Raw genomic sequence first — 26462 nt, 5'->3', positions numbered from 1 at the left:
TTGTGGTGGTAGTACTAGTTGTGGTAGTACTAGTAGTGGTGGTAGTACTAGTGGTGGTGGTAGTACCAGTAGTGGTGGTGGCAATAGTAATAGTGGTGGTAGTACTAGTGGTGGTGGTTGTGGTAGTACTAGCTGTGGTGGTGGTGGTAGTACCAGTAGTGGTGGCGGTAGTAATAGTGGTAGTAGGACTAGTGGTAGTACTAGTAGTTGTGGTAGTACTAGTAGTGGTGGTAGTACTAGTAGTGGTGGTAGTACTAGTGGTGGTAGTACTAGTTGTGGTAGTACTAGTAGCTGTGGTAGTACTAGTTGTGGTGGTAGTACTAGTGGTGGTAGTACTAGTAGTGGTAGTACTAGTGGTGTTGATAGTACTAGTGGTGGAAGTAGTACTAGTAGTGGTACTACTAGTGGTGGTGGTAGTAATAGTGGTGGTGGTACTAGTGGTGGTGGTAGTAATAGTGGTGGTAGTACTAGTAGTGCTGGTAGTACTAGAAGTTGTGGTGGTAGTACTAGTGGTGGTAGTACTAGTAGTTGTGGTGGTAGTACTAGTGGTGGTAGTACTAGTTGTGGTGGTGGTAGTACTAGTGGTAGTACTAGTTGTGGTGGTAGAACTAGTAGTGGTGGTAGAACTAGTGGTAGTACCAGTAGTAGTACTAGTACTAGTGGTGGTGGCGGCGACAGAGGCATAGTAGTGGTGGTGGTGGCGGTAGTGGTGGTGGCGGTGGTGGTGGTGGTGGCGGTAGTGGCGGTGGTGGCGGTGGTGGTGGTGGTGGGGGTTGTGGTGGTGGTGGCGGTAGGGGTGGTGGTGGTGGCGGTAGTGGTGGTGGTGGCGGTAGTGGTGGTGGTGGTGGTGGCGGTAGTGGCGGTGGTGGTGGTGGTGGTGGTGGTGGTGGTGGTGGTGGCGGCGGTAGTAGTAGTAGTGGTGGTGGTGGCAGTGGTGGAGGCAGTAGTAGTAGGAGTGGTGGTGGTGGTGGCAGTGGTGGAGGCAGTAGTAGTAGGAGTGGTGGTGGTGGTGGCAGTGGTGGAGGCAGTAGTAGTAGGAGTGGTGATCGTGTTGGCAGTGGTGGAGGCAGTAGTAGTAGGAGTGGTGGTGGTGGTGGCAGTGGTGGAGGCAGTAGTAGTAGGAGTGGTGATCGTGTTGGTAGTGGTGGAGGCAGTAGTAGTAGGAGTGGTGATCGTGTTGGTAGTGGTGGCGGCGGTGGTGAGAGGTGTGGTGGTGGCTGCAGTAATAGCAGTGGTGGTGGTGTAGTAGTGGTGGTGAAGTAGTGATGGTGGTGGTGGTAGTAGTGGTGGTGGTGGTGGTAGTGGTGGTGGTGGTAGTGGTGGTGGTGGTGGTGGTGGTGGTAGTAGTGGTAGTAGTAGTGGTGGTGGTAGTAGCAGTGGTAGTAGTGGTGGTGGTGGTTGTAGTAGTGGTTGTAGTAGTAGTAGTAGTAGTAGTAGTAGTAGTAGTAGTAGTAGTAGTAGTAGTAGTAGTAGTAGTAGTAGTAGTAGTAGTAGTAGTAGCAGCAGCAGCAGCAGCAGCAGCAGTAGTAGTGGTAGTAGTAGTAGTAGTATTAGTGGTGGTGGTGGTGATGGTGGTGGTAGCAGTAGTAGTTGTAGTGGTGGTGATGGTGGTAGCAGCAGTTGTGGTGCTGGTAGTAGTGGTGCTGGTAGTAGTGGTGCTGGTGGTGGTAGTAGTAGTAGTAGCAGCAGCAGCAGCAGCAGCACGACCCCCAGTGTCTAGGTCGGGGCACGACGCCCTTGCTGAAGTTACTACAGTACCTTGCTGAAGTTACTACAGTACCTTGCTGAAGTTACTACAGTACCTTGCTGAAGTTACTACAGTACCTTGCTGAAGTTACTACAGTACCTTGCTGAAGTTACTACAGTACCTTGCTGAAGTTACTACAGTACCTTGCTGAAGTTACTACAGTACCTTGCTGAAGTTACTACAGTACCTTGCTGAAGTTACTACAGTACCTTGCTGAAGTTACTACAGTACCTTGCTGAAGTTACTACAGTACCTTGCTGAAGTTACTACAGTACCTTGCTGAAGTTACTACAGTACCTTGCTGAAGTTACCACAGTACCTTGCTGAAGTTACTACAGTACCTTGCTGAAGTTACTACAGTACCTTGCTGAAGTTACCACAGTACCTTGCTGAAGTTACCACAGTACCTTGCTGAAGTTACCACAGTACCTTGCTGAAGTTACCACAGTACCTTGCTGAAGTTACTACAGTACCTTGCTGAAGTTACCACAGTACCTCGCTGAAGTTACTAGAGTACCTTGCTGAAGTTACTAGAGTACCTTGCTGAAGTTACTAGAGTACCTTGCTGAAGTTACTACAGTACCTTGCTGAAGTTACCACAGTACCTTGCTGAAGTTACCACAGTACCTTGCTGAAGTTACCACAGTACCTTGCTGAAGTTACCACAGTACCTTGCTGAAGTTACTACAGTACCTTGCTGAAGTTACCACAGTACCTTGCTGAAGTTACTACAGTACCTTGCTGAAGTTACTACAGTACCTTGCTGAAGTTACTACAGTACCTTGCTGAAGTTACTACAGTACCTTGCTGAAGTTACTACAGTACCTTGCTGAAGTTGTATTTCAATGTTAGGTTGAGGGTGGGCTGGGTTGAGGGTAGGTTAGGTTGAGGGTGGGTTAGGTTGAGGGTGGGCTTGGTTGAGGGTGGGTTAGGTTGAGGGTGGGTTAGATTAAGGGTAGGCTGGGTTGAGATTGGGTTGGGTTGAGGGTGGGCTTGGTTGAGGGTAGGTTAGGTTGAGGGTGGGCAGGGTTGAGGGTAGGTTAGGTTGAGGGTGGGTTAGGTTGAGGGTGGGTTAGGTTGAGGGTGGGTTAGGTTGAGGGTGGGTTAGGTTGAGGGTAGGTTAGGTTGAGGGTATATTAGGTTGAGGGTAGGTTAGGTTGAGGGTAGGTTAGGTTGAGGGTAGGTTAGGTTGAGGGTGGGCAGGGTTGAGGGTAGGTTAGGTTGAGGGTGGGTTAGGTTGAGGGTGGGTTAGGTTGAGGGTGGGTTAGGTTGAGGGTAGGTTGGGTTGCGTCTGGTTGAATCCTCCCTAATACACAACTTTCCCTGTATGAATGTTAGTCGTGGCTTCGTCTCTGTGGATGCCTTCCTCTCCCACTACACTGTAAGATGCTCCAAACTTCACAACACCCGTGACTTAACCTGATTCCTCCTCTAACTCTTCTTCTCCCTCTTCCCTTTTTTCTCTTCTGGGTTGTCTTTCTTTCTTCTGTCTTGTGTTTCTGTTAATTCATTATTCCCCCCCCCCACTCTGTGTTCTTGCTCTCCCTCTGTGGGCACCTAGGTCCGTTGTGGGCACCTAGTTCCATTGTGGGCACCTAGTTCCATTGTGGGCACCTAGCTCCACTGTGGGCACCTAGCTCCACTGTGGGCACCTAGCTCCATTGTGGGCACCTAGTTCCATTGTGGGCACCTAGTTCCATTGTGGGCACCTAGTTCCATTGTGGGCACCTAGTTCCATTGTGGGCACCTAGCTCCATTGTGGGCACCTAGTTCCATTGTGGGCACCTAGCTCCATTGTGGGCACCTAGTTCCATTGTGGGCACCTAGTTCCATTGTGGGCACCTAGTTCCATTGTGGGCACCTAGTTCCACTGTGGGCACCTAGCTCCATTGCAGTGCTCCCCTTTCTTTGTATTTGACTGACTCCTCCTCTCTTCCCCATTACTACTTCCTTCCATCTCCGCCACTACTACTACCATCATCACCACTACTACCACCACCACCACAACTACTATCACCACCATTACTACTACCATCACCACCACCACCACTACTACTACCACCATTACTACTACTACTACCACCACTACTACCACCACCACCACCACAACTACCTCTTCCTGCCTGTATATACCCGTCCTGCTCTACATCTCGTTAGTGTGACTTCGTAAATGCTCCAAGTCGGACCGAAACGTCGTCGTAAGCTCCTCTCTTCTATGTGCGGGTTATTTGTGTATAGGTTGAGGGTGGGCTAGGTTGAGGGTAGGCTAGGTTGAGGGTAGGCTAGGTTGAGGGTGGGCTAGGTTGAGGGTGGGCTAGGTTGAGGGTAGGCTAGGTTGAGGGTAGGCTAGGTTGAGGGTGGGCTAGGTTGAGGGTGGGCTAGGTTGAGGGTGGGCTAGGTTGAGGGTGGGCTAGGTTGAGGGTAGGCTAGGTTGAGGGTAGGCTAGGTTGAGGGTGGGCTAGGTTGAGGGTGGGCTAGGTTGAGGGTGGGCTAGGTTGAGGGTAGGCTAGGTTGAGGGTAGGCTAGGTTGAGGGTGGGCTAGGTTGAGGGTGGGCTGGGTTGGTGGGAACCTCCATGGATGCCACAAATCAATACTCTTGTGGCTACCCTCCCTCCCTTCCTTCTACCCTCCCTCTTACCCTTTTACCCTCTCTCTTACCCTTCTACCTTCCATCTTATCCTTCTACCCTCCCTCTTACCTTTCAATACTTCCTTGATCACACCTTCACCTGCCCTTCCTTCATCGCCAGTGACCTGTGTTTATCTACCTGTGGCCTGTGTTGATCTACAGGTCACTAGTACCTGCTAGGTAAATGTAACTTGATATAAACAATCTTCCAGTGGACCACTGAGGACACAACGAACCTTCCAGCATATATAAACAATCTTCCAGTGGACCACTGAGGACACAACGAACCTTCCAGCATATATAAACAATCTTCCAGTGGACCACTGAGGACACAATAAACCTTCTAACAGATATAAACAATCTTCCAGTGGACCACTGAGGACACAATCTTCCAGTGGACCACTCAGATGATTATGATCTTTATAAAGGACAAGTTACTGTTACTGAATCATTTAAGATACAATGTAACAATGGTGTAAGCTTCAAGGATCACAACAGTGTTACTATCACAACATAGTAACAATGGTGTAAGCTTCAAGGATCACAACAGTGTTACTATCACAACATACTAACAATGGTGTAAGCTTCAAGGATCACAACAGTGTTACTATCACAACATACTAACAATGGTGTAAGCTTCAAGGATCACAACAGTGTTACTATCACAACATAGTAACAATGGTGTAAGCTTCAAGGATCACAACAGTGTTACTATCACAACATAGTAACAATGGTGTAAGCTTCAAGGATCACAACAGTGTTACTATCACAACATACTAACAATGGTGTAAGCTTCAAGGATCACAACAGTGTTACTATCACAACATACTAACAATGGTGTAAGCTTCAAGGATCACAACAGTGTTACTATCACAACATACTAACAATGGTGTAAGCTTCAAGGATCACAACAGTGTTACTATCACAACATAGTAACAATGGTGTAAGCTTCAAGGATCACAACAGTGTTACTATCACAACATAGTAACAATGGTGTAAGCTTCAAGGATCACAACAGTGTTACTATCACAACATAGTAACAATGGTGTAAGCTTCAAGGATCACAACAGTGTTACTATCACAACATACTAACAATGGTGTAAGCTTCAAGGATCACAACAGTGTTACTATCACAACATAGTAACAATGGTGTAAGCTTCAAGGATCACAACAGTGTTACTATCACAACATACTAACAATGGTGTAAGCTTCAAGGATCACAACAGTGTTACTATCACAACATAGTAACAATGGTGTAAGCTTCAAGGATCACAACAGTGTTACTATCACAACATAGTAACAATGGTGTAAGCTTCAAGGATCACAACAGTGTTACTATCACAACATACTAACAATGGTGTAAGCTTCAAGGATCACAACAGTGTTACTATCACAACATACTAACAATGGTGTAAGCTTCAAGGATCACAACAGTGTTACTATCACAACATAGTAACAATGGTGTCAGCTTCAAGGATCACAACAGTGTTACTATCACAACATAGTAACAATGGTGTAAGCTTCAAGGATCACAACAGTGTTACTATCACAACATACTAACAATGGTGTAAGCTTCAAGGATCACAACAGTGTTACTATCACAACATAGTAACAATGGTGTCAGCTTCAAGGATCACAACAGTGTTACTATCACAACATAGTAACAATGGTGTAAGCTTCAAGGATCACAACAGTGTTACTATCACAACATACTAACAATGGTGTAAGCTTCAAGGATCACAACAGTGTTACTATCACAACATAGTAACAATGGTGTAAGCTTCAAGGATCACAACAGTGTTACTATCACAACATACTAACAATGGTGTAAGCTTCAAGGATCACAACAGTGTTACTATCACAACATAGTAACAATGGTGTAAGCTTCAAGGATCACAACAGTGTTACTATCACAACATAGTAACAATGGTGTAAGCTTCAAGGATCACAACAGTGTTACTATCACAACATACTAACAATGGTGTAAGCTTCAAGGATCACAACAGTGTTACTATCACAACATACTAACAATGGTGTAAGCTTCAAGGATCACAACAGTGTTACTATCACAACATAGTAACAATGGTGTCAGCTTCAAGGATCACAACAGTGTTACTATCACAACATAGTAACAATGGTGTAAGCTTCAAGGATCACAACAGTGTTACTATCACAACATACTAACAATGGTGTAAGCTTCAAGGATCACAACAGTGTTACTATCACAACATAGTAACAATGGTGTCAGCTTCAAGGATCACAACAGTGTTACTATCACAACATAGTAACAATGGTGTAAGCTTCAAGGATCACAACAGTGTTACTATCACAACATACTAACAATGGTGTAAGCTTCAAGGATCACAACAGTGTTACTATCACAACATAGTAACAATGGTGTCAGCTTCAAGGATCACAACAGTGTTACTATCACAACATAGTAACAATGGTGTAAGCTTCAAGGATCACAACAGTGTTACTATCACAACAAGGAAAATGATAGACTGGATAACAAAAACCTTCGAGAGATACCAAGCTAATAATGACATTCTTGAAGTGACTTGTTCTCTCTAGATGATAATATTAGTGTACACTAACAACCACCTTTAAAACAAGTCAAACTGGTGATTGTACAGACAAGCTTCACTGCTTGTACACGTTCACTCAATAACTGTTAATATCCCTCCATCTATGCTCCTGGCAACCTAGGCACCAGAGATACATTATAATAACTGTTAATATCCCTCCATCTTGCTCCTGGCAACCTAGACACCAGAGATACATTATAATAACTGTTAATATCCCTCCATCTTGCTCCTGGCAACCTAGGCACCAGAGATACATTATAATAACTGTTAATATCCCTCCATCTATGCTCCTGGCAACCTAGGCACCAGAGATACATTATAATAGCTGTTAATATCCCTCCATCTTGCTCCTGGCAACCTAGGCACCAGAGATACATTATAATAACTGTTAATATCCCTCCATCTGTGCTCCTGGCAACCTAGACACCAGAGATACATTATAATAACTTAATATCCCTCCATCTGTGCTCCTGGCAACCTAGGCACCAGAGATACATTATAATAACTTAATATCCCTCCATCTGTGCTCCTGGCAACCTAGGCACCAGAGATACATTATAATAACTTAATATCCCTCCATCTGTGCTCCTGGCAACCTAGGCACCAGAGATACATTATAATAACTGTTAATATCCCTCCATCTGTGCTCCTGGCAACCTAGGCACCAGAGATACATTATAATAACTTAATATCCCTCCATCTGTGCTCCTGGCAACCTAGGCACCAGAGATACATTATAATAACTGTTAATATCCCTCCATCTGTGCTCCTGGCAACCTAGGCACCAGAGATACATTATAATAACTTAATATCCCTCCATCTTGCTCCTGGCAACCTAGGCACCAGAGATACATTATAATAGCTGTTAATATCCCTCCATCTTGCTCCTGGCAACCTAGACACCAGAGATACATTATAATAACTGTTAATATCCCTCCATCTGTGCTCCTGGCAACCTAGACACCAGAGATACATTATAATAACTGTTAATATCCCTCCATCTTGCTCCTGGCAACCTAGACACCAGAGATACATTATAATAACTGTTAATATCCCTCCATCTGTGCTCCTGGCAACCTAGGCACCAGAGATACATTATAATAACTTAATATCCCTCCATCTGTGCTCCTGGCAACCTAGGCACCAGAGATACATTATAATAACTGTTAATATCCCTCCATCTATGCTCCTGGCAACCTAGGCACCAGAGATACATTATAATAACTGTTAATATCCCTCCATCTATGCTCCTGGCAACCTACGCACCAGAGATACATTATAATAACTGTTAATATCCCTCCATCTATGCTCCTGGCAACCTAGGCACCAGAGATACATTATAATAACTGTTAATATCCCTCCATCTATGCTCCTGGCAACCTAGACACCAGAGATACATTATAATAACTGTTAATATCCCTCCATCTGTGCTCCTGGCAACCTAGGCACCAGAGATACATTATAATAACTGTTAATATCCCTCCATCTGTGCTCCTGGCAACCTAGGCACCAGAGATACATTATAATCTACAATGAAAATTCTGAGAATGTAGCCAAACTTGTACTGAAGTAACATTATGACAATGGTGTTAAATGCCCTCAATGAGAAGTCTGTCATGAGTACACTGAGAGATGACTAAATGTAAGGAGACCATGACTTTTCAATACTTCCTTAATGTATAAAGGGAATTACCAAGAGAACTGTCTTCAAATATGAACCTTTTAGTTCAAGTTAGTTTCTTATTATTAGAAAGGTTGTGGAAGTAGCTAACACCAACAGCCTGGTCAATCAGTCCCTTAAGCTACCACCATGTGCGCACCAATCATGTCTGACCAGTTTCTAGACTGTATAATTGCAAGACAGCAGGCAAGGTGCAGGTTTCCCCACAGCAAGTCTGATCGACCAGGCTGTTAGTGCTAGCAGCCCACATACCTTGCTAGCTGCTGGAACAAGTAGTCAGAGATAGTCACTTACATTGATCATTCCTTGACGTGCCTGATGCATGTACTGTGTCTGTGTCTGCTGTACCTCTGTTGTTGTCTTCTGCTGCTGCTGCTGTTGCTGCTGCTGTTGTTGCAGGTGGCTTATCCTCTGTTGCATCTCTTGAATCTGGGCAGCAGGCCAAGACAATAACAATTATTAACAGCAACTGTCAGCTTTAATACCAACATGAACTAACACTTAATACCAACATGAACTAACACTTCTAATACCAGCATGAACTAACACTTTTAATACCAACATGAACTAACACTTAATACCAACATGAACTAACACTTTTAATACCAGCATGAACTATTTAAATACCAGCATGAACTAACACTTTTAATACCAGCATGAACTAACACTTTTAATACCAGCATCAACTAACACTTTTAATACCAGCATGAACTAACACTTTTAATACCAGCATGAACTAACACTTTTAATACCAGCATGAACTAACACTTTTAATACCAGCATGAACTAACACTGCATGAACTAACACTTTTAATACCAGCATGAACTAACACTTTTAATACCAGCATGAACTAATACTTTTAATACCAGCATGAACTAACACTTTTAACACCAGCATGAACTAACACTTTTAACACCAGCATGAACTAACACTTTTAATACCAGCATGAACTAACACTTTTAACACCAGCATGAACTAACACTTTTAATACCAGCATGAACTAACACTTTTAATACCAGCATGAACTAACACTTTTAATACCAGCATGAACTAACACTTTTAATACCAGCATGAACTAACACTTTTAATAGCAGCATGAACTAACACTGCATGAACTAACACTTTTAATAACAGCATGAACTAACACTTTTAATACCAGCATGAACTAACACTTTTAATACCAGCATGAACTAACACTTTTAACACCAGCATGAACTAACACTTTTAATACCAGCATGAACTAACACTTTTAACACCAGCATGAACTAACACTTTTAATACCAGCATGAACTAACACTTTTAATACCATCATGAACTAACACTTTTAATACCAGCATGAACTAATACTTTTAATACCAGCATGAACTAACACTTTTAATACCAGCATGAACTAACACTTAATACCAGCATGAACTAACACTTTTAATACCAGCATGAACTAACACTTTTAATACCAACATGAACTAACACTTTTAATACCAACATGAACTAACACTTTTAATACCAACATGAACTAACACTTAATACCAACATGAACTAACACTTTTAATACCAACATGAACTAACACTTTTAATACCAACATGAACTAACACTTTTAATACCAACATGAACTAACACTTTTAATACCAACATGAACTAACACTTTTAATACCAACGTGAACTAACACTTTTAATACCAACATGAACTAACACTTTTAATACCAACATGAACTAACACTTAATACCAACATGAGCTAACACTTTTAATACCAACATGAACTAACACTTTTAATACCAACGTGAACTAACACTTTTAATACCAACATGAACTAACACTTTTAATACCAACATGAACTAACACTTAATACCAACATGAGCTAACACTTTTAATACCAGCATCAACTAACACTTTTAATACCAACATGAGCTAACACTTTTAATACCAGCATGAACTAACACTTTTAATACCAGCATGAACTAACACTTAATACCAGCATGAACTAACACTTTTAATACCAGCATGAACTAACACTGCATGAACTAACACTTTTAATACCAGCATGAACTAACACTTTTAATACCAGCATGAACTAACACTTTTAATACCAGCATGAACTAACACTTTTAATACCAACATGAACTAACACTTTTAATACCAACATGAACTAACACTTTTAATACCAACATGAACTAACACTTTTAATACCAACATGAACTAACACTTTTAATACCAACATGAACTAACACTTTTAATACCAACATGAACTAACACTTTTAATACCAACATGAACTAACACTTTTAATACCAGCATGAACTAACACTTTTAATACCAACATGAACTAACACTTTTAATACCAACATGAACTAACACTTTTAATACCAACATGAGCTAACACTTTTAATACCAGCATGAACTAACACTTTTAATACCATCATGAACTAACACTTTTAATACCATCATGAACTAACACTTTTAATACCAGCATGAACTAACACTTAATACCAGCATGAACTAACACTTAATACCAGCATCAACTAACACTTTTAATACCAGCATGAACTAACACTTTTAATACCAGCATCAACTAACACTTTTAATACCAGCATCAACTAACACTTTTAATACCAGCATCAACTAACACTTTTAATACCAGCATCAACTAACACTTTTAATACCAGCATGAACTAACACTTTTAATACCAACATGAGCTAACACTTTTAATACCAGCATCAACTAACACTTTTAATACCAGCATGAACTAACACCATTGTTTGTAACTTTAGACATCAGCAATAACTTAAACATGTAATGTCAGCATGCAGAGCAAGATGGGTCTAGATTGTCAGTCACAAGTAATGTCAGCATGCAGAGCAAGATGGGTCTAGATTGTCAGTCACAAGTAATGTCAGCATGCAGAGCAAGATGGGTCTAGATTGTCAGTCACAAGTAATGTCAGCATGCAGAGCAAGATGGGTCTAGATTGTCAGTCACATGTAATGTCAGCATGCAGAGCAAGATGGGTCTAGATTGTCAGTCACAAGTAATGTCAGCATGCAGAGCAAGATGGGTCTAGATTGTCAGTCACAAGTAATGTCAGCATGCAGAGCAAGATGGGTCTAGATTGTCAGTCACATGTAATGTCAGCATGCAGAGCAAGATGGGTCTAGATTGTCAGTCACATGTAATGTCAGCATGCAGAGCAAGATGGGTCTAGATTGTCAGTCACATGTAATGTCAGCATGCAGAGCAAGATGGGTCTAGATTGTCAGTCACATGTAATGTCAGCATGCAGAGCAAGATGGGTCTAGATTGTCAGTCACAAGTAATGTCAGCATGCAGAGCAAGATGGGTCTAGATTGTCAGTCACAAGTAATGTCAGCATGCAGAGCAAGATGGGTCTAGATTGTCAGTCACAAGTAATGTCAGCATGCAGAGCAAGATGGGTCTAGATTGTCAGTCACATGTAATGTCAGCATACAGAGCAAGATGGGTCTAGATTGTCAGTCACAAGTAATGTCAGCATGCAGAGCAAGATGGGTCTAGATTGTCAGTCACAAGTAATGTCAGCATGCAGAGCAAGATGGGTCTAGATTGTCAGTCACATGTAATGTCAGCATGCAGAGCAAGATGGGTCTAGATTGTCAGTCACAAGTAATGTCAGCATACAGAGCAAGATGGGTCTAGATTGTCAGTCACAAGTAATGTCAGCATGCAGAGCAAGATGGGTCTAGATTGTCAGTCACATGTAATGTCAGCATACAGAGCAAGATGGGTCTAGATTGTCAGTCACAAGTAATGTCAGCATACAGAGCAAGATGGGTCTAGATTGTCAGTCACAAGTAATGTCAGCATGCAGAGCAAGATGGGTCTAGATTGTCAGTCACATGTAATGTCAGCATGCAGAGCAAGATGGGTCTAGATTGTCAGTCACATGTAATGTCAGCATGCAGAGCAAGATGGGTCTAGATTGTCAGTCACAAGTAATGTCAGCATGCAGAGCAAGATGGGTCTAGATTGTCAGTCACATGTAATGTCAGCATGCAGAGCAAGATGGGTCTAGATTGTCAGTCACATGTAATGTCAGCATGCAGAGCAAGATGGGTCTAGATTGTCAGTCACAAGTAATGTCAGCATGCAGAGCAAGATGGGTCTAGATTGTCAGTCACAAGTAATGTCAGCATGCAGAGCAAGATGGGTCTAGATTGTCAGTCACAAGTAATGTCAGCATACAGAGCAAGATGGGTCTAGATTGTCAGTCACAAGTAATGTCAGCATACAGAGCAAGATGGGTCTAGATTGTCAGTCACATGTAATGTCAGCATGCAGAGCAAGATGGGTCTAGATTGTCAGTCACATGTAATGTCAGCATGCAGAGCAAGATGGGTCTAGATTGTCAGTCACAAGTAATGTCAGCATGCAGAGCAAGATGGGTCTAGATTGTCAGTCACATGTAATGTCAGCATGCAGAGCAAGATGGGTCTAGATTGTCAGTCACAAGTAATGTCAGCATGCAGAACAAGATGGGTCTAGATTGTCAGTCACATGTAATGTCAGCATGCAGAGCAAGTGTCAGCATAGTTGCTGATCCCCTTATATATGTTGTATAGCGTATCATAGTACCATCCATGTGTTTATATAGAAGATCCCTTAGGCCTGTGACTGTATGACGTCACGGGATGCAGCGTGCGAGTAAGACAAGCTGCCTCCCCCCAGCTTCTATAGGCATAATAGAAGGCAGGACACAGCAGGTTGGGCCCCATCTCCCATTACCACAGTGACAATATATAGTGTTACCATCCAACAAGGTGTCTACCTTCAACCCTCTTATCTCCTTATCGAACCCCCACACAACAATTTGGTGGCAGTGGTGTGGGCGTAAAATTGATAATTATGCCGATGTATGGAGATTTCTTTCGACCAGCAAGACTGCCATTTCGTGTCGCCAGTAGGCCGACCTAGCCAAGCCAGCTACCTCTTTCAAGCATCTACCAGCCACTACATTATTCACTTGTGAGTCTCTTTGTATTAGTGCTTATCTGCTTTTTTGCATCACTCCCGAGGGGTTGACCCGAGTTTGCAAAATAAGCCAGTAAGACAGTCTGTGGTGGGGGAGTCAGAACAACCCAGTCAGTCAGCCTAGCCACACCATCCAGCTTTCCACCCCTGCTGTGCTCATCGTTAGAAGTTATCAAGCTATTCTGTGTGAAGGGTTAAGATAAGCCAGCCAGCAACTAACCCAGTACTCAAGCAAGCCACGTGGGTACAGTCTTCTCATCGCTTTGTGCTTCAAGCCATTCTGAGTGTTTTTTTCATCCCTGTGGTGTTGTGGTATTTTGTGGATTTGTTTTTAAGCCAGTCGGCTTAGAAATATCTTTGTGCCAGTGAGGGTGTTCTCAGTGAGGCTTACGCCCTTCATCCCATAGACCCAATTACCACGCGGTCTCGGCCTTAGCCCTGTTTCAGCCCACCCACCCAACCACTCGACACCGGCCCCAGCCGCCTCACTCAGCCATTAACCCACTCACCCAACCTCTACCATTGTTTTGGTACACTACTACGGGTTCCAGCACCATATTTTAAGGACCACATAGGGGGTCAAGAGCTAGTGTGTTTCGCGCCACCATTAAAAGCCTCCTGTGTGAAGTCTATCGTCGATGTAAGCGCAAATTCTACGATTACATGTGCAGAGGACAGCAGCCAGCCGCAAGACGACATAAACAATCCTTCACCACCTCCACCACCTTCCACCTCATTCTTCACCAAGTCGTTACAGTGATAATATTTTTCATAGAGACATTTGCGAGTGTTGAGACATTTCTTTTTGCATTTCCAGTGATTTCTTAGTGACATTCAGTGACTCTCGATTAGACTCAGTGTTTATTATATCCTGTTTGCAATATATTTTTTTTCTCTTCTTAATTCAGTGTTAATTTCTGTGCATTATCTTATGTCTGTTGTGTTGTGTTTCTTTTTTTTTTATACACTTGAAGTAAGTACCTTAGTGTTTTTCCTTTGTTGTGCGTGCAACATATAAGCAGTATAGAATTTGTGTTTACACTTCAGAATCACCTAGTGTTCTCAGTATTCCAGTGAAGTAATTCAGTAATTTATTACCTTGTATTCTGCATCACAACTCAGTGTTGTCTGTTACATTTTTATCCCAGTATTTGTGTAGTCTTGCCAGTTTAATTCATTTTTCTCTGTGTTGAACATTTTTTGTGTTCATATTCTTTCATTTAATCAGTGTCTAATTTGTCTTATTTCCACAGACAATAGTGCCATTGTTTTGTGCAAGCAAGAAAATTAATTTTTCAAAATATTTTCACACATCAAGTTTCATTGCAAGAAAATTCTAGTATTGTGTTTATGTTGATGTGTTGTGTTCTACATCACTAAGTGTTCAAACCTTTTGTTCTGTGTTTTTGCACCTATTATTTTTCATGTTTCATTGAACAAATTCACTCTTAGTGCAATTTTTAAGTTGTTCATTTCAAGTAAATTGTTCTTTTGCTTGTTAAGTGTTGCTTAAGCCGCAGTTAAGAGCTAAAGTGTTCCCTCAATTCATTCCCTGCTAATATATATTTTTTTTAACCCCCAATCCTGAGGTGTCTCCTGGAGTCGCAAAATTTAAAAAAAAAAAATTCTTAAGAAATGATAGAGAATCTTTTCCCGATTGTAAAGACACCCAAAAAACGAAATTTGATGGAAAACTGACGGAATTACGCTCTCATGAAGTTAGTGACTTCGGCGATATTTACAAATCGGCGATTTCACCCACTTTGAGCCCTATTTTCGGCTAATTCCATTATTCCAGTCAACCAAACTCGGCTATTTCTTCAGAACTCCATTTTTTCCATCGACTGAGTACAAGAAACTGCCCATTTACCAATTTCAACTGCCCAATAACATTGTCAGAAATTTGCAATTTGGCCAATTTCACGAAAATTAAAAAATATGACAATTTCAAAATAGGGTCCAGAATGAACAATGCAGACATTCCTGACTCTAAAATAACATTTTCTTTGTTCATCAGTCATGTCTCCAGGCCCCTCTGATATTACTCTTGCTTTCTATTTTGAATTTTTATTCAAACAAAAAATAGAAGATTTACTGTTATGCAGACTACTGCAATACTGTAATAATTGTAAAAATTACATCAACCCATTCATGACTGCGTATTAGAATGGCTATTTGGATATTTATTGGACAATGACATCATTTGTTTACTTTTGAACATCGGCAAAAATCAAACATTTCCTGTACTTCGTGCTCCATTTCCAGGTTCTTTTTATAGTAAAATTAATCAAAATCACCTCTATTTCTATAATATAGTTTCAATTCTATCAAATGAGACCAAGAAAATGAGAATACAACCACAAATACTATACGAAAATAGACCACAAATTTGGCATTTTAATTAAAAAAAAAACGGTCGGAGTTTTTTTTTCTCGTTATGCACTGCGTGCTCCAGGATTTTTTTTATATGGTGCACACTGACCACACAGACCCATTCTCTCACATGTGGGCCTACCAGCTTTCTCCTGCCTGATTTGAAGCCGCTAGAATTTATGAGTATATATACGTCAAACACAGTACCTCGTAAACGTATATATAAGGCTGCGACAGTCAAAGGGTTAATCTTGTAAACTGTATTTTCTTGTGTAATATTTTTTTTTTATTATTGCACATTGACTCATTTTGCAATAATTCTTGTGCAAGCATTGTGTTGCCATTTAAAATTTTTCTTTCAGAAATTTTAAGTAGTGCTGTGCAGTACTCTTGATTAGCAATTGTTATTTGCAATATTGCTACAGTTTATTTCAGTGCAGATGTAATATACACAGACTTTGCAAAAGCATTTGACAAATGCGATCATGGCGTAATAGCCCATAAAATACGTGCTAAAGGAATAACTGGGAAAGTGGGGAGATGGATCTTCAACTTCCTAACAAATCGAACACAAAGAGTAGTGGTCAACAGAGTTAAATCGGAGGCTGCCATAGTGAAGAGCTCTGTTCCACAAGGCACAGTACTCGCCCCCATCTTATTCCTTATCCTCATATCAGACATAAACAGAGATATACACCACAGCACCGTATCATCCTTTGCGGATGATACTAGGATCTGCATGAGGCTGTCATCTGCCGAGGACGCGGTTAACCTCCAAGAAGATATAAACAAAGTTTTCCAGTGGGCAACGGTAAACAATATGATGTTCAACGAGGACAAATTCCAACTACTCCGTCATGGAAAACTGGAGGAGATAATAACTAGAACAGAGTATACTACTGACTCCGGCCATACAATAGAGCGGAAAAATAATGTAAGGGACCTGGGAGTAGTAATGTCTGAGGATCTCACTTTCAAGGATCACAACAGTGCCACGATCGCACGTGCAAAGAAAATGATAGGATGGATAATGAGAACTTTCAAAACGAGAGATGCCAAGCCCATGATGATCCTTTTCAAATCACTTGTTCTCTCTAGGCTGGAATACTGCTGTACATTAACATCTCCATACAAAGCAGGTGAAATCGCAGATCTAGAGAGTGTACAGAGATCCTTTACTGCACGTATAAGTTCTGTCAAGCACCTTAACTACTGGGAACGCTTGGAAGCACTTGACTTGTACTCGTTGGAACGAAGGAGGGAGAGATATATCATAATCTACACTTGGAAAATCTTGGAAGGAATGGTCCCAAATCTGCACACAGAAATCACTCCCTACGAAAGTAAAAGACTGGGCAGGCGATGCAAAATGCCGCCAATAAAAAGTAGGGGCGCCATTGGTACACTAAGAGAAAACACCATAAGTGTCCGGGGCCCAAAACTGTTCAACAGCCTCCCATCAAGCATTAGGGGAATTGCCAATAAACCCCTGGCTGCCTTCAAGAGAGAGCTGGACAGATACCTAAAGTCGGTGCCGGATCAGCCGGGCTGTGGCTCGTACGTCGGACTGCGTGCGGCCAGCAGTAACAGCCTAGTTGATCAGGCCCTGATCCATCGGGAGGCCTGGTCGTGGACCGGGCCGCGGGGGCGTTGATCCCCAGAATAACCTCCAGGTATGCTCTGTTCTGTGCATAATATTTTATTCTTTGTGTGCCATTTTATTTTATTTCAGTGAATTGTTTCCCAGTTTGTTTTATTTTGCACAAGCTTTATTGAGTCCAATTTAACATTTTTTTTGATTCATTCATCATTTTATTGTTGAATTTCCCTATTGCATTGAGAGTAAAGACAACTCACTGTGCCATTCATTCAATTTTACAGTAAGATTTGAGTAAATTAGATTTGAGTAAAGTACAAGTTCTCTTGGTTTTCAGTGTTGTTTATTCAGTTGAGTATTTTCTTGTGCGAGTTTCCTTGTTTTCTGTGTGTCCTGTCAATTTTTAATTACTTATGCAGAATAGTTAAGCATTTTCTTCCCATTTAAATTCACTGTGTCATGTGTTCCTCAATTACATTTTCTTTAGTTCTCTAAAGTCTTGTTTTACATTTTGCAAACATGTCTCAAGTCTTCTCAAGCGTTGCCTCAGCAATTACTGCTAGTACAACCAGTAATGCATCAGTTCACAATTCGAGTAATCCTTTATCAAATAATACACACACTCAGACTTCTAGCCTGCGTAATTTCAGTCATGATCCGTATGACGCTATGCCATTGTTCAATGGTAACCCAGACAACCTAGAAGGTTGGTTTACCGCTGTTCGAGCCAGAGCTAATGCTTCAGTAGATGGTCTTCCATCTGAGAGTTGTTTAATCAGTATCGGAAAGGAGAGTCTAGCCCGTTCTCCAGCCGCCTCACATGCGTTTAACTTAATTCGTATGAAGGACTTTCAAGACCTAACCAGGTGGCAAGATTATGAACAGTTAATTCGTAACTATCTTGAACCGGTGCGAGAAACCGATCCTTTTGTCGTTCTCAAAGAATTAGTGTGCACAGCTCCGAGGCCAGAGGAGTCATTAGATGAGTTTGCCCTTCGTCTAAATAACCTTATGTCCTCATTCGATAGAGCGGGTCGAAATTCCAAGTACCTTAAAGATAACGATAAACCAGCTCTTGAAGGGTTTGCTAAATTAGCGGTATTCGGAGTTATCAAACAACTAATGCCACCGACATCTATGCATGTTTACAATTCAAGTCCTCTAGATGCTACTATGGGACCGCTCGCAGCTCTCATCCATGTACGAAATTTGTGTCCCGAGGGAACCTTCCCTTATCGAAAGTCTACGCCAACCACTTTGTCTACTCCTGTACTTCCTCTAGTTTGTGCTACTACCAAAACTCCCAACCTTAATCACTCGCGTCCATCATCCAAAGCTAGTGTTAAGAGCCATCGCACCCGTAGCATGTACAGTACCCACAGTCGAAGAACTTGCTACAATTGTGGTTACCGTGGCCATATTGCAATTAATTGTCCTGATAGTCACCCTAAGAGGCGTCGTACTGATGATGAGTACCAGTCAGATCTTCCCTACTGTACTTATCATAGAATACATGGACATGACACATCTGAGTGCAATGCTCTCTACAACCTGCAGTACTCTAGATCTTTCCGTGGCCGTTCCAACCACAGAGCCAGGAGAGGAAACAGACGTCGTGGTTCTCAAACTAACCAGAACCAGGCTCATTCTTCCAATTCGGGGGAATCCGAGCGCCCCAGTCTACTCGTCCAGTCGTGACAGTAGGTGATAATGAGTACACCATCCCAGTTCAAAATTCCTATGAAGCCTTAGCCAGTCTTGAGAATGACAACCCTGCTGCTGAGGTTGCTTCACACGTCTCTGATGTAGAGGAATTTGGGGATGAAGTAGAAAATGCCTTCTCCGATGACAACCCACCTTTCTGTTTGCACATAACTCCTAACGAAACGATAGGTCCTTTGGTACAAGCTTCTATCCATAATGCGCCCGTTCATGTGTTCATGGACTCTGGTGCGCAAGTTAATGTCATCAGGTCTAGCTTGTTTCAAGAGAAGCAGTTACGACGTGTCCTCCTCGTTGAACCAACTACTGTAACCTCCCTTAGTGGAGTAGCTGGTTCCCTTCTGCGAGTCTGAGGTCAGACTTCGCTCTCCTTTTCTATCCATGGTAGAGACTTTACTGCTGCTTTTCTTGTCAACCAGATTACTTTCCCTGGTGACCTTTTACTGGGATTTGCTTCCATGCGAGACTTACGCATTGTGCTCGACCCTTACCGATGGCATGCCCAAATTGATGACTTGATCGTTCCATTTTGGGGTTACCAGCTTGGATCAGAAATCTGCCAAACTGCCGCAGAGTATGATGTACGGATTAAGTACTTACAAGCCAATGCATTCTCCAGTAGTGTACCCAAGCGGTCAGGTACTGGTAACTCTGTCACTCCCATCTGTGTCTGTGTTCCACCTACACCTTCAGATATACAAGATGTGTCTAATTTATCAGCTGTATTTGTGTATAGCTAAATAAACTTATTTACTTCTAGTCTGTCAACTGAGTACAAGAAACTGCCCATTCACATATTTCAACTACCCAATAAAGTGGTCAGAAATTGGCAATTTGGCCAATTTCACACAAATTTCAACAGATGCCAATTTCAAAATAGGGTCTAGAATAAACAATGCAGACATTCCTGGCACTAAAATAACATTTTCTCTGTTCATTAATCACTGCTACAGGCCCCTCTTATATTACTCTTGCTTACCATTTGGAATTTTTATTCACAAAAAAATAGAAGATTTACTGTTATGCAGACTGCCGCATTATTGCAATAATTGTATAAATAACGTCAAGCCATTCTTGACTTCGTACTGGAATTTGGACTGGCAGGCGGACAGGTATTGGACAGTCATTTGTTTACTCTTGAGCTTCGCTAAAGAATAGAACATTTTCGCTACTGTGAGCGCAATTTCAAGGTACTTTTTGTCATGAAAGCAATCAAAATCATATCTATTTCTGTAATATATCTTTCATTCTATCAAATGAGACAGAAAAAATGAGAATAGTATAACCATAAAAACCATACAAAAATATACCGCTAAGCGGCCGCTAATGGCTGAGAAGTGAACTCCGCTATTTATGGTCTGATTTCTTTAATTTTTGGTGTACGTTAAAAAGTATCTTTCCATTATACATTGCCCAAGTTTCAATAAGATAACCCAACAAACAACTGAGAAAATAATAATAATAATAATATAATAATAATAATAATAATAATATCTTTATTTACTACACGTACATGTACAAGGTATACAGGCCTAGCTGACATCAGTGACATACTACTGTATAGAAAGCCGCTTGTTATGCACAGTATTTCAAGCAAATTAGGTCAGTGTCCCAGGATAACACCCACACCAGTCGACTAACACCCAGGTACCCATTTACTGATGGGTAAACATAGACAACAGTTGTAAAGAAACACGCCCAATGTTTCTACCCTGGCTGGGAATCGAATATTTACCAAAAATCATATATGGCTAACCCAAGCCAGGTACTAGAAATAAGCCACATTGACTTTTTTGGGTTATCCTAGGTTCTCTACACATATGCTGCTATGTGTGATAATCTATATAGAGAAAATAACTTTTTTGTTTCAGGTTTATGGTGCAGTACGAGTGTATATCACAGTTAGCCCTGTGCTATACAGTAGGGCCCCACTTATACGGCGGGTTAGGTTCCAGGCTGCTGCCGGAAAGCAGACATCGCCGGAAGGCAGAACTCCATTTTTTCCATTTATAAATGCATATAAATGCCAGACAACAAGTTTACACTAAATTATATTAAGTTAGTAATAGAACTAGGCATTAAAAACACACAAAGTAAAATACAGTCACAGTAAATTCATTACTTATCTTAAAGTAAAGTGGTCCCTCATTGTTCGTAATTAATCCGTTCCTGGAGCCGTTACTATAAACGAAATTTACGATTTACGAATCAATTTTCCCCATAAGAAATAATGTAAATGCAATTAATCCGTTCCTGACACCCAGAAGTATTAAAACAAAAATTTTTTTAACATGAAATATGCATGTAGTACATAAACAATACAATGAGAAATGATGAATGAAACATTAACAGCATAACACTTACCTTTATTGGAGATTCTTCTTAGTGTATGGGAGACTGGAGGAGGAGAGAGAGTGGATTGTTTATAGTTTGGAAGGGGAATCCCCTTCCATCAACACCTCAGGTACCATTTGCTTTTCTGGGGTTGCTTCTCTTCTCTGTTTCTTAATGCCACTAGGACCACCTTGAGAGTCACTGGAGTCCTGTCTCACAAAATAACTGTGGAGAGAGCTGTTTCTGGCATCTCTTTAACACTTCCCTAAAATGGCCCAAGACTTTGTCACTGTACATGTTGCCAACCTGGCTTGCAACAACCTTGTTAGGGTGATGTTTCTCCATAAAGCTTTCCATCTTACCCCACATAGTAAAAATCTCTTTAATTTCTGAAGAAGGCACCTTCTTCCATCTCTCTTCCTCCTCCTCTGCAGCAAGATTCTGAGCTGCAATCTGCTGCTCTTCCTGCTGAAGCTCTTGCAGCTCCTCAGTGGTGAGCTCTTCATTGTGGTCTTCCACCAATTCTTCCACATCCTCCCAACTCACATCCAACCCCATGGAACTCCCCAGTGCCACAATTGATTTTACAACAGACATAGGCTCATTAGGGTCAGTCCCAAATTCTTCAAAATCCCTCTTGTCGACACAATCTGGCCACAATTTTCTCCAGGCAGAGTTCAAAGTCCTGGTAGTCACTCCCTCCCAAGCCATACCTATAAGGGTTATGCAGTGGAGGATGCTGAAGTGTTCTCTCCAAATTTCCCTTAGGGTCAAGTGAGTGTCTGTGGTCACAGTCAAGCACCTGTGAAACATTGCTTTTGTGTAGTTTTTTTTAAAGTTTGCAATAACCTGCTGGTCCATGGGTTGGAGGAGAGGAGTGGTATTCGGGGGTAAAGAACTTTACTGTGATGAACCCAAACTCCTCGAAAATTAGGTCATCCAAGTTTGGAGAATGAGCAGGTGCATTGTCCATTACTAGCAGGCACTTGAGATCCAATTTCTTTTCCAGGAGATACTCCTTCACACTAGGGCCAAACACTTCATTGAACCACTCGACGAAAATTTCCCTCGTGACCCATGCCTTACTATTAGATTTCCAAAACACACACAATTTACTCTTCATAACATTGTTTTTCCTGAACACTCTGGTATTTTCAGAATGGTACACTAGTAATGGCTTCACTTTGAAATCCCCACTAGCATTAGCACAGAACATTAGCATCAGCCTGTCTTTCATAGGCTTGTGTCCTGGCATTGCCTTTTCCTCTTGTGTAATGAAGGTCCTCTTTGGCATTTTCTTCCAAAAGAGGCCTGTTTCGTCACAATTGAACACTTGTTCAGGTTTCAGTCCTTCAGCCTCTATGTACTCCTGGAATTCATGCACATATTTTTCAGCTGCCTTGTGGTCCGAACTGGCAGCCTCACCATGCCTTACCACACTGTGTATGCCAGTACGGTTCTTAAATCTCTCAAACCAGCCTTTGCTGGCCTTAAATTCACTCACTTCACCACTATTTGCAGGCAATTTCTTTACCAAATCTTCATGCAACTGCCTAGCCTTTTCACAAATAAACGAAGTCATAAGAGTATCTCCTGCTAATTGTTTCTCATTTATTCACATCAATAATAACTTCTCAACCTCTTCCAGTACTGGTGATCTCATTTTTGTCAGCATAGTTACTCCCTTTGCAACAACAGCATCCTTTATTTCATTTTTCTTGGCCACTATGGAACATAAGGTTGTGTAGGGTTTCTTGTACATCCTGGACAGTTCGGCCACACTTGTACCACTTTCATATTGTTCAATGATGGTTTTCTTAAATTCAATCGTATTGTGATGTAGTTCAGCTGGGCTTGTGAGGTCTCTGGGGAGACCTAATTTAACCAATTATATGGTCACACCTTGCCTTGGCAAATGTCTGTATCCACGCCCACGTCTGAGGTCTTTTGTTCTTGACGGCGTCAGACTTAGGCGTCAGGTCGTACATGTGGTTGTAGAGGGTGCTTGGACCACCATAAAAGCCCAAGGAAGAGCATGATCAGGAGATTCGAGCGGAGCTGCTGCTGGGATGCAGAGCTCCTGAGCAGAGACTTCGAGCGGAGCTGCTTCTGGGGTGCAGGGCTCGGGAGAAGGCTGCTGAAGTCTCTGGAGGAGACTGTTGGAGGCAGTGGGCAGAGTACTGGCTTGGCGCAGTACTCGTGCTGTGTAGGACTTGGGACCTGTGGCTTAGTTCCTGTGATGAACTGCCCTCTGAACTATATTGTAAGTTACATTCATTTTGGTCAAGTTGATTGTGTTCCCTGTCTCACTGCTTATACATACCATCCAATGTCTAAACCACAATAATGTTCTCCTGTTCCCAAATATATTATTGTACAAGGACTTAATAATAAACTGTGTTTGAGTAGAATAGTAATATTCACTGTCCCCATTATTTGCTATTTTATTTCATGTAGTGAGAGGGAGTGTAGTGTGGCGGGTAGAGTAATGAGAGGTGAAGATGTAGTCACCAGTGACCTCATATTACCTACCTCCGCACTCATCCCTCCTACTGCCTCGCCTGTCCCACACCTACTAAATCCCTCCACTTACCCCCATATTCCCCTAATCATTACCCCCCTACATGACAGTATTTCTCACCTTCTTTACCACAGGCTTGGCACTAGGAGCTTTCTTTGGAGCCATGGTAGCTTATTTAGTACTTGCAAGCACTAAAATAAATGGAATATTATGAAATATTTCGCTGGAGCAAGTGAGGGGACCTTCGCTCACTGGTAAACAATGCCAGACTGGCTGCCGCCCTGGCTCATGCCGTGGGTACGCGTCCCGGACGAACTACGACTCGTGAGTCAACCTATGAAAAGCGAGTCCATGTTTATACGAAAATACCTCTATGATTGGCGAATTTTACGATTGCCGGGAACTACGAAAAGCGGGGGACCACTGTACAGTGGACCCCCGCTTAACGATCACCTCCAAATGCGACCAATTATGTAAGTGTATTTATGTAAGTGCGTTTGTACGTGTATGTTTGGGGGTCTGAAATGGACTAATCTACTTCACAATATTCCTTATGGGAAAAAATTCGGTCAGTACTGGCACCTGAACATACTACTGGAATGAAAAAAGTTCGTTAACCGGGGGTCCACTGTATTTGTAATCTTAATGTAGGGAGAGAGGTGAGTAGTACTTATTTGTAGGAAGTCAGGTGCAGGTAGCCCAGGTGTAGGTAGCCCAGGTGCAGGTAGCCCAGGTGTAGGTAGCCCAGGTGCAGGTAGCCCAGGTGTAGGTAGCCCAGGTGCAGGTAGCCCAGGTGCAGGTAGCCCAGGTGTAGGTAGCCCAGGTGCAGGTAGCCCAGGTGTAGGTAGCCCAGGTGTAGGTAGCCCAGGTGTAGGTAGCCCAGGTGCAGGTAGCCCAGGTGTAGGTAGCCCAGGTGTAGGTAGCCCAGGTGTAGGTAGCCCAGGTGTAGGTAGCCCAGGTGTAGGTAGCCCAGGTGCAGGTAGCCCAGGTGTAGGTAGCCCAGGTGTAGGTAGCCCAGGTGCAGGTAGCCCAGGTGCAGGTAGCCCAGGTGTAGGTAGCCCAGGTGTAGGTAGCCCAGGTGCAGGTAGCCCAGGTGTAGGTAGCCCAGGTGTAGGTAGCCCAGGTGTAGGTAGCCCAGGTGTAGGTAGCCCAGGTGTAGGTAGCCCAGGTGTAGGTAGCCCAGGTGTAGGTAGCCCAGGTGCAGGTAGCCCAGGTGCAGGTAGCCCAGGTGTAGGTAGCCCAGGTGTAGGTAGCCCAGGTGTAGGTAGCCCAGGTGTAGGTAGCCCAGGTGTAGGTAGCCCAGGTGTAGGTAGCCCAGGTGTAGGTAGCCCAGGTGTAGGTAGCCCAGGTGTAGGTAGCCCAGGTGTAGGTAGCCCAGGTGTAGGTAGCCCAGGTGCAGGTAGCCCAGGTGCAGGTAGCCCAGGTGCAGGTAGCCCAGGTGTAGGTAGCCCAGGTGTAGGTAGCCCAGGTGTAGGTAGCCCAGGTGTAGGTAGCCCAGGTGCAGGTAGCCCAGGTGTAGGTAGCCCAGGTGTAGGTAGCCCAGGTGTAGGTAGCCCAGGTGTAGGTAGCCCAGGTGTAGGTAGCCCAGGTGTAGGTAGCCCACGTGTAGGTAGCCCACGTGTAGGTAGCCCACGTGTAGGTAGCCCACGTGTAGGTAGCCCACGTGTAGGTAGCCCAGGTGTAGGTAGCCCAGGTGTAGGTAGCCCAGGTGTAGGTAGCCCAGGTGTAGGTAGCCCAGGTGTAGGTAGCCCAGGTGTAGGTAGCCCAGGTGTAGGTAGCCCAGGTGCAGGTAGCCCAGGTGTAGGTAGCCCAGGTGTAGGTAGCCCAGGTGTAGGTAGCCCAGGTGCAGGTAGCCCAGGTGTAGGTAGCCCAGGTGTAGGTAGCCCAGGTGTAGGTAGCCCAGGTGTAGGTAGCCCAGGTGCAGGTAGCCCAGGTGTAGGTAGCCCAGGTGTAGGTAGCCCAGGTGTAGGTAGCCCAGGTGTAGGTAGCCCAGGTGTAGGTAGCCCAGGTGTAGGTAGCCCAGGTGTAGGTAGCCCAGGTGTAGGTAGCCCAGGTGTAGGTAGCCCAGGTGTAGGTAGCCCAGGTGTAGGTAGCCCAGGTGTAGGTAGCCCAGGTGTAGGTAGCCCAGGTGTAGGTAGCCCAGGTGCAGGTAGCCCAGGTGCAGGTAGCCCAGGTGTAGGTAGCCCAGGTGTAGGTAGCCCAGGTGTAGGTAGCCCAGGTGTAGGTAGCCCAGGTGTAGGTAGCCCAGGTGTAGGTAGCCCAGGTGTAGG

At 43.1% G+C, this 26462-nt stretch overlaps 1 protein-coding gene across 2 annotated transcripts in view; it reads right to left on the bottom strand.

The window, feature by feature from the left end:
- The window catches only part of LOC128694100 (chromodomain-helicase-DNA-binding protein 7-like), a 328549-nt gene that overhangs the window by 143518 nt on the left and 158569 nt on the right, over nucleotides 1-26462 (bottom strand). Inside the window, exon 3 of one of the 2 annotated variants that reach the window (XM_070093743.1) lies at nucleotides 8940-9074. The exons of the other annotated variant lie outside the window; for it this stretch is intronic. Within the exon in view, the coding sequence (XP_069949844.1) occupies nucleotides 8940-9074 (135 nt within the window). The remainder of the gene's footprint in view (nucleotides 1-8939; nucleotides 9075-26462) is intronic. 2 annotated transcript variants of the gene reach the window in all.

The sequence above is a fragment of the Cherax quadricarinatus genome, chromosome 43 (genome assembly GCF_038502225.1).
Source record: "Cherax quadricarinatus isolate ZL_2023a chromosome 43, ASM3850222v1, whole genome shotgun sequence".
NCBI lineage: Eukaryota > Metazoa > Arthropoda > Malacostraca > Decapoda > Parastacidae > Cherax > Cherax quadricarinatus.
The sequence above is the reverse complement of the archived record's forward strand: the minus strand, read 5'-3'. Positions and strand labels throughout refer to the sequence as shown.